The sequence below is a fragment of the Paramacrobiotus metropolitanus genome, unplaced genomic scaffold, assembly GCF_019649055.1.
Source record: "Paramacrobiotus metropolitanus isolate TYO unplaced genomic scaffold, Prichtersi_v1.0 Parri_scaffold0000037, whole genome shotgun sequence".
Lineage (NCBI taxonomy): Eukaryota > Metazoa > Tardigrada > Eutardigrada > Parachela > Macrobiotidae > Paramacrobiotus > Paramacrobiotus metropolitanus.
Genome location: NW_026570257.1, coordinates 676,636 through 690,119, shown reverse-complemented (window position 1 = coordinate 690,119; position 13,484 = coordinate 676,636). Strand labels below are relative to the sequence as shown.

Sequence of the window (13,484 nt, the reverse complement as noted above, 5' to 3'; positions counted from 1 at the left end):
CTACCCGTTAGTGCATATACCGTATAACTGCATATACAAAATTCTTTATTAATATGAATAAAAAAAGGATTTGTTTTGTATCAGGGTAGTCGATTGACTCCTGTCGAATCCAAAAAATCTTGTCTGAAACCTGGTGAACCACAACGTTCCCTAACAGCGTACTAAACATTTTAATGCCACGAGGAAGCGACGATTTGAAACCTTTATAATTATTGTTTTTTGGCAGTAGAATAAATGTGAACATCTGAAGTAGTAATGCATTGTTTCTAAAACAGTTGTGCCTTGTATCAGAGACAACGATTAAACGGCCTAGCAATAACGAATTTTTCAACCGAATTTCATGTAGACACACCCCTAGTAACTATATTTCGGGAGTTTTGATTTTGTTCGAATACTAACAACGTGATTCACAATAACCAACCTACAGCACTGATTTCACATTCCACATTATGTAATTTTCTAGTTGCCTTTTTTTACGCCTACGTTTTTTGGGAGGCATGTGTCATATAATAAAATTGATCATCCCTGCCCAAATATTTTTATGAAAGGTAAAAGCTCCTGTTGTACAATTAAGTTCCTTAAAAATCCCGCCAGCTGCTTAAGGCAGCGCAAGCTGTTTCCTTAAAGGATGCACCACCAATCTTTGTGTTCATTATATTGTATGTTTACCAAAGTCTCGATTTTCCTAACCTCGATAATTATACTTTACTTCACGTCATTTACTGTAGCTTATTCTACGATTTTGGGCAAATTTTTCAAAATTTACTTGCTCGTTAAAACTTAGGACCATTGTAAAATCTGATATTATTTTGTGCTCGTTAAACAATATTAAAATAATTTTGCTTCTTAATCGACATCTTTTCGATGAGCAAATTTATTTCCGTATACAGACAAAATAGTAATAACATTGCAATGTTCCACCGATTTGTGAATTTATACTCGTATTACTCGTCAAACCGTTTATTTGGAATGGAGGCCAAGTCTGGTCGATCCCGTACCGTAGTGCCAAAACCTAAGGGCCAAAGTTAAATTAATGACGGTTTGCTGTACTGCCAGTCTACCACTTATCACTAATCTTGGCATTTAACTTATCGTTAATAACCGATGCCATTGCGACACCTGTGGCGTTAACGCCTGTCGTGGTGCGACCGTAAAGTCTATGAATCGTACCGCTGGTCAAATCAACCTTACCTTTTAAAATTTGTTTAACTCTCTTAGCAAAGAGATTCATTTATCAGATGCGGTATTTATTTGACAAAACATTCCAGCAATGGCATTAACAAACAATCCTGACATCAGTTTTCCAACGAAAGTCCTAGTCATTCCAAGGTTAGTAAGTACGTTAAGAAAATGCGTTTGACAGCATTTGTTACACAACGCTCCATGGCATTTATGACCTTTCGCCCAAACATGTTCCGAAATCAAACTTGTAAAGCTGGTGGTTAGAAAACAATGTACAATCTATCGGAAAGGACGTTCACTTCATTCTTGTACATGTTTGTATCATGCACAAAGAAAATTAGGCGCACGGATTAACGTCCACAGTCGTCACTAGACCTCTTCCTTTAGGTACGGAAACAACGAGCGCCTTATTCCTGGCAAACATAGGACGGCCTGCACCGGCATTATCACCACGAAATTGCAGGTCAACCTGTATCAGAGTAGCAAGTTTCAGCATAATGCAGAGCCAGTCTGCCAGACGAGGCGTGACACGCAGCGCCGGCGTACGCGTCGAATAAGCACAGCTATAACCCGCGCTGGTTTCTTTTGCTTACATTAAAATAATACGTGGTGTATAAACCGGTGAAGATACGGGTTTCTTCCGTCTGATAAGTTTTAAAAATCACTTTTTGAAAGCTCATGCCGCATTTGGCCGCTGGGGCCGGGCTGTTTTTCTGCGGGGTCATCATTGCATCCTGAAAATAATGCTCAAAAAAATCAGTTTGAATGCATAACGGAAAACTAAAGAAGCTACTGCAAATATATAAAGCATTGTTCGAAGAGCGCGCACAACGGCCAACGGAATGCATAAAAAGTGCGATGAATTTACCTGGCCAATCTTCTCCGTCTGCTTATCAACTGGCCGAGAAGCAGATCTGGCGGCGTATGCCACACACAGACATCCCAGGAAAATAATCAAAAATTTACCGTCCATTCTAACTAATAGTGCACGATCGTCGAAGTATAGTTAACGCTAATATTAACCTGATCGACAACGGAATTTTGAAATAAAATGAAAACCTGAACTTTATATCCCGTCAAATTTGGACCGATGTGTGTTCCGCCTGCGGTATGCCGTAAAATCATGACTGCAACGTCCGGTTGCATTAACTTTATTCTGGTGCCTGGGAACGTGTAATTATGTACAAGTTCTATGCGATAATAATATAAAGTAATCCTACAGCCTGGGAGGCAGTTTTAATAGATTGCCTAGCGCGGATTCGCGATATGTCCATGAATAGAATAATTTCACCGCATTTCTTCGAATTTGTCGAAAATCTCTTTCTTATCTAATGACTTTGGCTTTTTGGATGACGAATGATTAACGTGGTTAATCATAGTTTATTGTGGGTGAATATTCATCCCATTTCTTGTTTATGGCTGTTTGTCAGCTTTCAGTGGTTGCTTTGTTTCCTGAGAGATTGATATTCTGAGGGTTTCTGCGCTGCTGAAGTGTTGGTGTGTTCGTTTGAAATCATTTCTGCGTTTGGACAGTGAATTTTTTTCCCTTCCGCCCTTTCCCTCTGCATTGACTTTGTTTTCGAATGTTTTTCTGCCGCATCTGTTGTGGTGGTATCCATCATGTTGTTGTATGTTCAGTAAAAGGGGGCTGACGGGCCTTTGCCCAAATCACAAATGTCTTCCAGTTCCGGCAACACCACGCTATGTTTGTTCGTTTAAACACCCACTATTAACTGTAGTTTTCATTTACAAATAGTGTACAGCGTAACATGTACGTAAGAAAATTTAAAATGCTTTCGTCGTTTAACGCGGCTGGCATCGCCCGGTGCGGTTGTGCTATTAAGATTTTACCTATATTCTGTTTGAGAGACATAGTAATGGATAATACGCATAACTATTTCTGATTTTAATACCTAGCGATGTACTAAAATGCTACACCGGCTTCTTGCCCCACAATCAAAAAATGTGTTATGCACAAACTGTATGGAGATGGATACACGTATCTTTATGCTCGTATTAAGGGAAGTGGGCCGGTATATAGTACCAAATTCGTGTACAGGCACGAAAACTTTCACTTTCGCGCACTCCCAAACACATTTTTGTTTCGGTTTGTGACATTCTATAGTCAGAAGATTTGTATACACTGGCGTGAAAACCGTTTGTGCGCGCAACATCCGGTTCGGGAGCTATGGCTGTTAGAAAATTCCAAAAAGTTTAAATGCATTCAGGTGTACCAAAAGTCTGATTATGGACCGATCTCCCTCAGATTTTGCATATAAATGCGCATGTCTATGAAGATCGTTTTTACACCGATCCAGACTTCAATGATTTTTTTCAAATTTTAAAATAAATTTTAAAATTTTTGAAATTCATTTTAAAATTTGAAAAACATGCTAGAACAGTGGATCGGTGTAAAAACGATCTTCGTGATTATGTGCATTTACGTGCAAAATTTGAGGGAGATCGGTCCATAATGAGACTTTTGGTACACCTGAACGCATTTAAACTTTTTGGATTTTCTAACAGCCATAACTCCCGAACCGGATGTTGCGCGCACAAACGGTTTTCACGCCAGTGTATACAAACCTTCTGGCTGTAGAATGTCCTAAACCGAAACAAAAATGTGTTTGGGAGTGCGCGAAAGTGAAAGTTTTCGTGCATGTATACGAATTTGGCACCATGTACCGGCCCACTTCCCTTAAGTGTAATGGACAGGAGTTTAAATCACTGGTTAAACTGAGGCTGTTTAAGTACCGTTTGTGTCATCCAATACCGGCGAAAGAGTTTCACTTCGGAAGATCCAGCGGTGTGTACAAGACGATGAATTTCGTTTTAACATTACCGTCAGATTTGACTTGGTTTTTCTGTTTGAATTTTCGCACATACGTACGGTTTTCGGAAAAAGTAAATTACACTGTACATAACAATTAAAAATATCAGCGTTGTACAAGTATTAGTACGAAACTGAAGCAGTATGCATTAACTGGCACGCACTGCGTACCTTCCGGCGTAGTCTCGCACATCTGCTCCAAATCTTCTCCTCGTGAATGATCTACTTACGATTTACGAGTACATTACGATGTGATGCGCTTTGCCTGAATTCTGCAAGACTTTTTCATAGTGTATTAAGTATTGTTATCATTGCACGGTTTCCGACGGTAAGCCATGGAAGCGCATTAAAATTAAACCACCTGTTGATACACTAGCATAAGGACGTAAAAAGCAATGATCTATTATATGGTTTTATATTTTAATCAACCGCTCGACCTTTTTCTACGATGCATACTTCCATTGCATAATGGCCAGCTATACGATGAATAATGTCGCTGTACGCGACGCACCCCGGAGATCATACGATTAATCCTTCGAAATTCCGCATCCTACCGAGTTACCAGAGCGTTATACTGGACAGTATGTACCGGCGGCGTCGGTATCGGTTTCAGTCGTACCTGCAGCTATGTATTCTTATTTTATCTGGAGTTTGTTCGGTTTTATTCGTTATTTTTGGACTGGCCGCTGTTAAGCACCCGGCACCTTTGCGAATACAAAATCCTATTGACCCGGTTACGGAGCCATTACCGGTCAGACGCAGCCGATCGCGATCCGTTGCGCAGCCGGTAGCAATTAACGAAACCTTCATGAAGGTGCATCTACTGATCGGTAATGAAATCGCACAATATTTTATTCAAAAGAGACTTCCGGCTTGGCACAAGCTCAAGGAAGACAAGTTAGACTTCCGATTTGTAGCGGAAGTTGTGGCGAAACAGTATAGTATCATGCCCGAAGCCTGTGAAATCAACGGCAAGGAGGTGTTTGCCATTGTTATTGTGGTTACACGACCGGAAGCGTTTCGCTACCGCGTGGCTATTCGCGAAACATGGGGATCGCTGGCTGAAATCCAATGTGGTGTGAGGTACGAAAACTGCATGAGTACTGCTCATGCTCTTAATATATGCATGATTATTCTTATAAAATTAATAAATAATTAGGTAAATAAGCTGCTAATAATACTCGTATAATTACGCTTGTTCGATGTTAAACATTTCTGCGATCGCGATTCGCATTAGTCCATAATTAATACAGTGTCTTCAGCGCTTTTTTAAGCAATTATTATTATTATCGAACCAACAGTAGCCAAACTCCACTTGGGAGACTTTTAAGGCTATTGGAATTTATTTTTGGTATTTTTTATGATGCGACTACTTATCGTGATTATACCAGCTCGTAACCCTCCAAATTTTATTTAATACTTAATTTATTAGGTGTTTGAAAAATTAATGTTATGGGTTACACGATGGTAACAGTTTTACATAGTAATATGGGTATAATCTGTGAAGTGACGTTGTCCGTGGAGCATGCAGAATGTAACTTGCTTCCTCGCCGACTTAACTACAGCAGCAATTATCGTTTTCTTTTTTGTAGATTAATTTTTATGATCGCGAAAATCGCCAGCTCAACCATTCAATACCGCATCGGTCTCGAATCCGAAAAATTCCACGACATCGTTCAGTCCAACCGGTTCTACGACAACTACCGCGCTCAGTCTCTCAAATCCATCCACGCCCTCCAATGGGTAGCGGCTTTCTGCCCAAACTCCACCTTTACCGTTAAAATTGACGATGACAACTGGTTGAACCTGCCCCGGTACCTCCGCTACCTGCGCTCCCAACCGGCCGACGACCCTTTGGTCCACGGCGGAATTTTCAGGGGTGGAGTCACGGCGTTGCGCAATCCCGAGGAGAAGAACTCTGTGCCGCGGGAGGATTATCCACCGGATGAGTATCCGGAATACTTAACTGGCATGCTCTATGCGCTACCGACAAGATATGTCGGCAAAGTCGTGTACTTGGCCAACCGACTGAATGCCGGCTTGAACGAGGATATGTATATTAATGGGATTGTCACGGTAGCAGCCGGGTTGGAGCGCAAGGACGTAGAGGGATATGCGTGGCGAGTGGAAAAGGATAAATGTCAGAAAAAGGAAATGTGTGTGCATTATTCGTCGGTGGAGGATATGTACCGCATGTGGAATGATACGTGTGATTCTTACCAAAAATTATGTTGATGTGGAAATTATGACGTTAATTTCGCAAGGTTTCGTTTCGTAAGATATTTTCACAACTGTGATTCTGGATTTGAATTTTGTGATTTTATTATTGCTTCTTTATAAAGACTGAAAAATAAATTATCTGCAGCGTAAAAAGTACTTTCCAAAACGGAGACTGCTTTAATATATAATCGAGCACCTATACACATCTAAACGAGTGCCAAAATATTTGAGCAGATGAACTAGTACTTACCTACGTTAATTTGTACGATTTAATATCTACCGTTTTTCTAAATGCGTACTATTGTCGACTATGGTTAATGTTTGGCCGGCGGCTGTCGGTCAGCGTATACGTACTTAATGTATCGCCCTCTTGTCCGCGATATTCTAGCATTGCTGCATGCTGGTGTCGATCGCAGAAAACAACTTCCGCGTCTGGCACTTCTCTACGAAGCAATCTTTGTAGTTATGGCAGGAATTAGAATTTAGTTTCAAAACGTTTCTTGTGTAATTCACTCTCACTTGTTGTTTGTTACGTGTCACTTTTGTAATGGTAAAATCTTATCTCGAAAAATCTACTTGTATTGCTGCGAAGATGCAGATTTTTTAGAGTAAAGGCTAGTTTGCATTTTGAATTTTTTTATGGCAGGTTTTTAAACTGCCACTTCAGTTAGTACTCGTATTGATACTTAGTGGTCCCTGAAAACTTATGCTAGGCCCCGGTGCATGCTCTTCCCGCATCCTCGCTGGACATTCCACGTACCGAACTTTGCAAGATGATCATAACGTCAAAACGTTACCTGTTGGCCATTGCAACAGCCGTAGTATTTGGTAGTTTAGGCTTGTTGCTGGGATCGCTGACGTTTTCGCGCATACTGGTTCCCATCGATCAGACCGATTTTCCCGCGTGGGAACGAGAAATTGCCGGATTGGATAACAAAGTCTCCGGACTCTTGGTGAACATATCTGCACTGAACAGCTCGGATATTTTTATTTGAACTAGGTATATAAGTATATATATGGCTGAGAGGCGCTACCAGAGTAGTGGTCCATATTCCTGAAAGTTCCGGACGGAAACACTCGGAAGAATCTCAATGGCCATGGATGATCTGGTTATGCACAATTCTGCACTGCACACTGATGCAGCATCCTTCTAACAGAAATTCAGAAGGTGAAAATTTTTCGCCTTGCAAACGTGCACAAGGCATCAGAGCTATCCGGTGTATTGGATAGTGATATCACAAGCCATTCGGCTGCACCGGAAACAATACAGCGCACTGTACTGTACAACGTTTTCTCAGATGGATCTCAATATTAGCTTTTATCATGGCATTTCGCAATGGGCACTCCATTATTACATTTGTATTACCTTATTTATTAAGTATCTTGACGAACGACGAGCTTGTTGCAAAAGCTCTTAAGTTTTTACTTTGTTTTTTATTGCAGTTTATTTTTCTGGCATTTGCACATAGTTATGCCGATATGTATCGTGATACAATTTTATGCTATCGTGATACAGTTACTGTTTTTCTACAAGATAGAGCTCTAATTACCTCGCAGAGTAGTTCAGTGTTTTGACGTGTTTTGATATTTTTTGTGAACGTGACGTATTCTAGAACCTAGATCATTAGCCGGTTAACCGGCACAGTTGCATGCACAAATGCTACGTTTAAAAACGAGACTTCTACGTACAGTAAAAAAGCCGATGCCCACTCGGTCTCTTATACAGCAGTTATTCATTTTTTGATTAATGCAATCCGAATTAGAGTACATTTCGTTCATGCAGAATAATGTTAGGCAAAAACCACAAAGGAAATCAACAACAAAATAAATGCGGTTTTTGACAGTGGGAAGTGCTTTGCTATGCATCCATAAATAAAACTAGACTGCTGAAAGTAGTATAGTGATTTTAACAACCTTTTAACCCAATCTTATGCGTATACAATTCGTGGCGTAACAAGCAAGTAGTCCATCTTTTTGCCGGCTAATCCCCTCTTCCTCCGTAACTTCTTCCGCCATAGTACGGCATTCCCATTCCCATATAAGAGGGTCTGCAAAGATGTTCAACAATGTACACTGTGGTTATGCTACCTGTTATTAATTTTAGCCATACTGCAATTTTCAAGGTAACCGTGTCTTTAAAACGGATTCCTGTATTTATCGCTTTTTGGATAAACCAAATTAATTAAAAATTAATATTATAATTTAACAAACGGTGCTTGTACAACAGCAATAACAAAAGAGAGGATTTTGATCTGTGGTGCCTTTAGTTCTATGAAAAAAAATCAGTTTGCTGCATTTTTATGCGTCTTTGAATACTAGTATGTACAGAAGAATGAACATGTGCTAGACCGGGTATACATAACCGCTATAGATATTTTGGTAATCGCACGAAAAAATGCGTGGCAGTACTAACATGCGTACGTAAATAATTATATAAGTTAGTTGTAACGTAAGCCATTCATTATTGTTACAAGCTAGTTTTTATCGGTCATGAGCCGACACCGACGTTGGACCAAAATCCTGTAAAAGGTCATTCTTACTGCGACAAAAGCGGAGCGAGTGCGGCCAAGGCAGCCGTATTGCTGGTGCCAGTACTCTGGCGTCCCGTGAGTGATCCCAACATGAGGCTGGTTAAAAGGGCATTGTTAGCACCGCCGCCGTATCCTCCGTATCCATATGGCGACGGGTAACCGTATCCGCCATAACCATACCCATAACCGTCACCGTCCCGTTTGACCCTCTGCAGTTTGCCAAACAAGGAACCGTCCACCGCCAGCACACACAGCACAGCTGCTAATAAAATTCTAGCCAGCATTCTTTTTCCGGGCTATAACACTATTGTTAACGTTAGAATAATATCGGACTGTGTTATGCAAGCCGAAGAATTGACCGTTTCCTTGTTAGGCGAGTGAAATTACAAAATAACCGGGCAAAATGGGAATCGCTGTCTGAGATAATCGAGACAACTGGCACGGGCGTCCGTCAGCTGATTGAAGTGGGCGCTTGACGCAGACCGTCCCGAACCGGGTTTTTGACAGGTTCGTATACTAGGAAACAATTGTGTCAATTTCTCACTTCATCACGTTGGCAGCGAAATTTGCATGGGACAGCGTTTTTGGTGCGAATCATGACGAGATATGCATTACAAGGCACAAATAAAACGCCGGTGTTTTGTAAAATAGTAAGTAACGAAAATTATGGCGAAGGTATATATGATTCTACTACTTTGTATGTTTTGCTACCACGGTCACGTCAACTATTTACGTCAACTATTTTACAAGTACTTGCTTAGGTATGCGTTAGCATGTTCATATTATAACAATATTATGCATTACGTCATAAATCCCAGAAAACCTGAGAGCTCATGTTGCAGACACGTGAAGCTAGAGCGTCCTTGACTTTTATCGTCAGAATTCCAGTATAAGTTAATTCGACATAGTGTGTACCGAATTCCCAACCATGTAACCTTATATCGATTATGTCAGGGATCAACACATATATTACGATCTGTTAATACTGTATGAATAAATAAAACGCAGCATTACTGTGCGACTGATGTAAGGGTTAGTGAATCTTACACATAATCCACTGACGTCTCGATTTACTCGTACTTTGATTTCGAAGTAAGCGAGGTAACCGCACTTAATTTTTTTCGCCAATGGATGCAAATTTGCAAAACTTTTATGAAAAAATTAATAGTCGGCTAGTTCCGATTAATAGTTAGTGTCTCTACATGCACGGTACAATAATACGTTTTCTTCAAATATATTTTACCTTTAATTTTTCATATCTGCATACAAAAAGTGTTGAAGTAGCTTCGGCAAGAATCACTTATTAATGTAAGTACGCTGGATAAGCTAACATTGCAATTTAATGTGCGCTAACGCTGAATGCAGTAATTTACAAAGCAAAGCCCCAGATCCGCTAACGTCAACGGCATCCCTGCACATTGTTGCGGCCTGCGGCTGTAAAACAAAACCACGTAAACTCCCATAACCGCTCAACTGCAAAAGCGCCGCAGCGCGTATGCAAACTAAAATTCGATATCGAAGGAAAAATCTGCATTATTAATAAGCGCATAAATCAAAGAACTACGGTACAATCCAGCTTTTTCAGCCGGTGTTCAATTTAAGGCCATCACAAGGGTTTTTCTTGACAACTGGAGGTTTGAAGTTCTGAAAACTATCCCCTCCACTTGGTTTGAAGGCGTCCAGTTCCCTGTTGCGTATCGTCCTGATCTTGACCGTACCGCCAACTTTTTGTGGAATAAATAAATCAACCTAACAGAAGATCTGGGCACAAGAGTGAAGCGCATTCTGCTGTACTTAGTACTGCAGTACCTACATCTATGCAACAAATCTAGCATCAGTTATATCGGTAGAGGCCGAATTCCATGCACGTTTATAGAGGCCGAATTCCATGAACGTGCATTTTAACATAATATAAAAACGTTAAAGCGCATTAAAAGAACAAATGCTGTTCGATGCCAGTAAATATTAATCGTTACCTTCATAACATAGAGCGTGCCGTCCTTCTGCTTTTCGGTTTGGTAGCTGTTGACCTGGAGGTTGACCAATGTACCGGGACTGACTCCGCAGTGCAGAGCCGGTGGTTTATTACTGGCATCCAGGCCGCCAACAAAGGCTTGCAGAGCGATCGTCCGGCTTTCGTTGTCCCCGGGTTTGCTGGGGGACAGCTTGGCCATAATGACCAGTGAGTTGCAAAAAACCAAAAGCACGAGGGTTGCGATCCGCGGCATCTCGAAATGCCGTATTAATTAATGTAACGAACTCAAGTGCGAACTGGCACCACGATATTGTAGAACTAGCTGTGATAGCAAGTGTCACACTATAAGTGTATAACCATCAAAATCAGCACTGAATTAACGTCGAGATTACTACGTTCTGAAAAAATATTGCAGGTTTATAGGTGTGATTATGTACAGATATTGATTTACTGAATGCTGAACAGCCGAGTGTATTTACGGCGTAATGGGACTGGCCACTCCATACCCAGCTAGGTTTGAATTTACAGCGGTACAAGAAGTATTCTTCTAAAAAAGCAGCTACAGGCTATTTTCAGAATTTTATTATTGTTTTGTTTGTGCAGCACAATGTAGTACTATATATACATAAGGGATGCGCACAGTGCAATCGTATCATAATGTAAGATTCGGTACTTTTCGCACAAACGAATGAAAAGAATGAAAGAAATATCGCATTGCCATGTCACATCCGTTAAGATATACAATGGTTAATACAGTATTAAATATTTTGCACTTAAAATTTACTGCATTGGATTTCGGACATCGCGCCAATAAGTGCTAGATGTAGTACTCGTACGTACATCCCGATGCATTGGCAGGGAACAATGGCGCTCGTATAATATTACTAGGGTCGGGAGATAGCAAAATAAGGCAGCTAACTGTAATAATTGTACAATTATAGCCGTGATCGAATACTGGCATATGTGGCATTCTTTAGAGAGAAAATAGATGGTGTGATCTCAAATACAATCAAGTTCTCAACGCTTTTGACGGATTATTTTCATTATGCGTGCATTTGCAATATAAATTTGCTTTTCCTAATACCACACCCCGCATTTTTATTACCATGCACTATCAAACCTCCACCCCCTACGCACTCGTACTTTAAAGGCTGGAGTGGATTATTAAAAACGGCACGCACTGTAATACGTTGCACATACAGTTGTAAGACAAATTGGCCATAAGTAGTTGTACCAGAAATCAGAAAATTTTACTATATATTTATTCCTTATCCTACAGTAAACTTTGTGATGATTAATTGTCGCAAGGATTCTTTTTCACAGTGGGTGATGCTCTTCCCTTGGGCTTGAACACTTCCATGGTTTTGCCACGGATTAATTCGGTTTTGTGGGAACCCGAGGGCGGCATTTCCAGGTCGACCTAAGAAGAAGTGCAATGTTATAAGTGAACGCCTTTGGTAGCAATAAGTGCAAGCGTTAGTGAGTGCAAAATATGTACTGTAATTCAGAAACTGGGTAAAACCTCACGCCTACTGCGGAGTAGGATAGAGAAAACAAACACCTGTATTATAACTTCTGTTTTGCAGTACGCAAGTGTAGTGCATGTATTGTTCTTGATCACTACCATTGAGAAAACATTGTTATCGGTAAAGAGCAGCAGATGGCTGGCAGCAAACCACAAAACTATAAATTATGGCTCCAAGAAATTTTGCACTACATGCCGTAAATGATCGAAGTCAACGTAACACCGGTGAAAACACGTTTTAAATACCTTCAGAATATAAAGGGTTCCTTCACGCTGAAGTTCTCTTTGGTAACTCTTAACAATGACTTTTCCCTTGGCCATCCTGGCACCGCAGTGGGAATATTCAGGAAAGCACGAAGGAGGATTACATGATGGGTCAAAGAGGGCATCGTTGGCAACTTTGGTGCTTTCGGCATCGCCCGGCTTGGGATCCGAGCGGATGGCGAGGGCAACCGCAATACATACGCTAATCAATACTATGCTCTTTGCAAGCATTTTGCAAAGGTCAAGATGGGAGAGAGTGCTTAAGGATTGATGTAAAGTGTACAAGTTTTTTGGCTGGAAACTTAATGATATTGGTAATACTACATTCACGTTATGCAGGTTTTATAAGAGTTTCAACTCTAGAAACCGGTGATTCTGTCAGCAGACATTAATTAATTTCGAATGCCGCAAGCCTCCAAAAGCTTTGCACATCCGCGTATCGTCTCCGTTCGTATCAATAACAGCTTACTGAATTACCTGTTTCCTGAGCGCGTGGATTATTATTACCTTATCCTAGAAGGAAATACAAGAAATATGTACTCTGGCTTTACCAAAACTGATACTTGTGCTATTGGAAATTGAACTGCCAAAAGGGTTTTCTAAACCCTTTAGATGACTTATATCCGAGGTTAATGGTTTAATAGTGGTACTAAATCATTCTCTTCAGTACCTTAAAGCGATCATCGCCTTGTTTTGTTCAGTTATCTCGTTCGAAAACCTGTTAAAGCTCTCACGATTAACAGTCTTCTACAGATATCACCAATCACCATGATTAACGAGCATTAATTATTATTTTGGCAGTGAAAATGCGGCTGTGGGAGCGCCTTCAGTTTTTATTACATTAATATACTCATATTATTTTTCATTTATATTAGCTCCGCTAATGGAATATTGGAAACGTTTCTACTAAAAAAAAGGTGTTAGAACTCTATGCATGCAATATTAATTAATAATTTC

General features: G+C 40.4%; 3 protein-coding genes and 2 long non-coding RNA genes across 6 annotated transcripts; 1 reads left to right on the top strand and 4 right to left on the bottom strand.

The window, feature by feature from the left end:
- Window positions 1-1,215: 1,215 nt before the first annotated feature.
- LOC129589775 (uncharacterized) lies at window positions 1,216-2,240 on the bottom strand. Its single transcript, XM_055484631.1, has 3 exons — window positions 2,051-2,240; window positions 1,776-1,916; window positions 1,216-1,651 (listed from the first exon to the last, which is right to left on the bottom strand). Exons 1-3 carry the CDS (start codon window positions 2,153-2,155, stop codon window positions 1,520-1,522), a joined length of 378 nt encoding a protein of 125 aa, XP_055340606.1. The 5' UTR covers window positions 2,156-2,240; the 3' UTR covers window positions 1,216-1,519.
- A 2,163-nt stretch (window positions 2,241-4,403) lies between these two features.
- Window positions 4,404-6,302, top strand: LOC129589870 (beta-1,3-galactosyltransferase 9-like). The gene is made up of 2 exons (XM_055484769.1): window positions 4,404-5,095; window positions 5,605-6,302. The coding sequence occupies exons 1-2, from the start codon at window positions 4,503-4,505 to the stop codon at window positions 6,245-6,247; spliced, it is 1,236 nt and encodes a 411-aa protein (XP_055340744.1). The 5' UTR covers window positions 4,404-4,502; the 3' UTR covers window positions 6,248-6,302.
- A 1,644-nt stretch (window positions 6,303-7,946) lies between these two features.
- LOC129589831 (uncharacterized) lies at window positions 7,947-9,417 on the bottom strand. Its single transcript, XR_008690660.1, has 2 exons — window positions 8,773-9,417; window positions 7,947-8,280 (listed from the first exon to the last, which is right to left on the bottom strand). It is a non-coding gene; the product is annotated as an uncharacterized LOC129589831 (long non-coding RNA).
- Window positions 9,418-10,019: 602 nt separating this feature from the next.
- On the bottom strand, window positions 10,020-11,202 carry LOC129589868 (uncharacterized). 2 transcript variants are annotated; one of them, XM_055484766.1, is made up of 2 exons: window positions 10,740-11,202; window positions 10,020-10,512 (listed from the first exon to the last, which is right to left on the bottom strand). In XM_055484766.1, the coding sequence occupies exons 1-2, from the start codon at window positions 10,989-10,991 to the stop codon at window positions 10,345-10,347; spliced, it is 420 nt and encodes a 139-aa protein (XP_055340741.1). In that variant the 5' UTR covers window positions 10,992-11,202; the 3' UTR covers window positions 10,020-10,344. The 2 variants fall into 2 exon arrangements, with proteins under 2 accessions (XP_055340741.1, XP_055340742.1); XM_055484767.1 differs by having other exon boundaries at window positions 10,502-10,578.
- Window positions 11,203-11,790: 588 nt separating this feature from the next.
- LOC129589848 (uncharacterized) lies at window positions 11,791-13,120 on the bottom strand. Its single transcript, XR_008690662.1, has 2 exons — window positions 12,510-13,120; window positions 11,791-12,158 (listed from the first exon to the last, which is right to left on the bottom strand). It is a non-coding gene; the product is annotated as an uncharacterized LOC129589848 (long non-coding RNA).
- Between the last annotated feature and the right edge of the window lie 364 nt (window positions 13,121-13,484).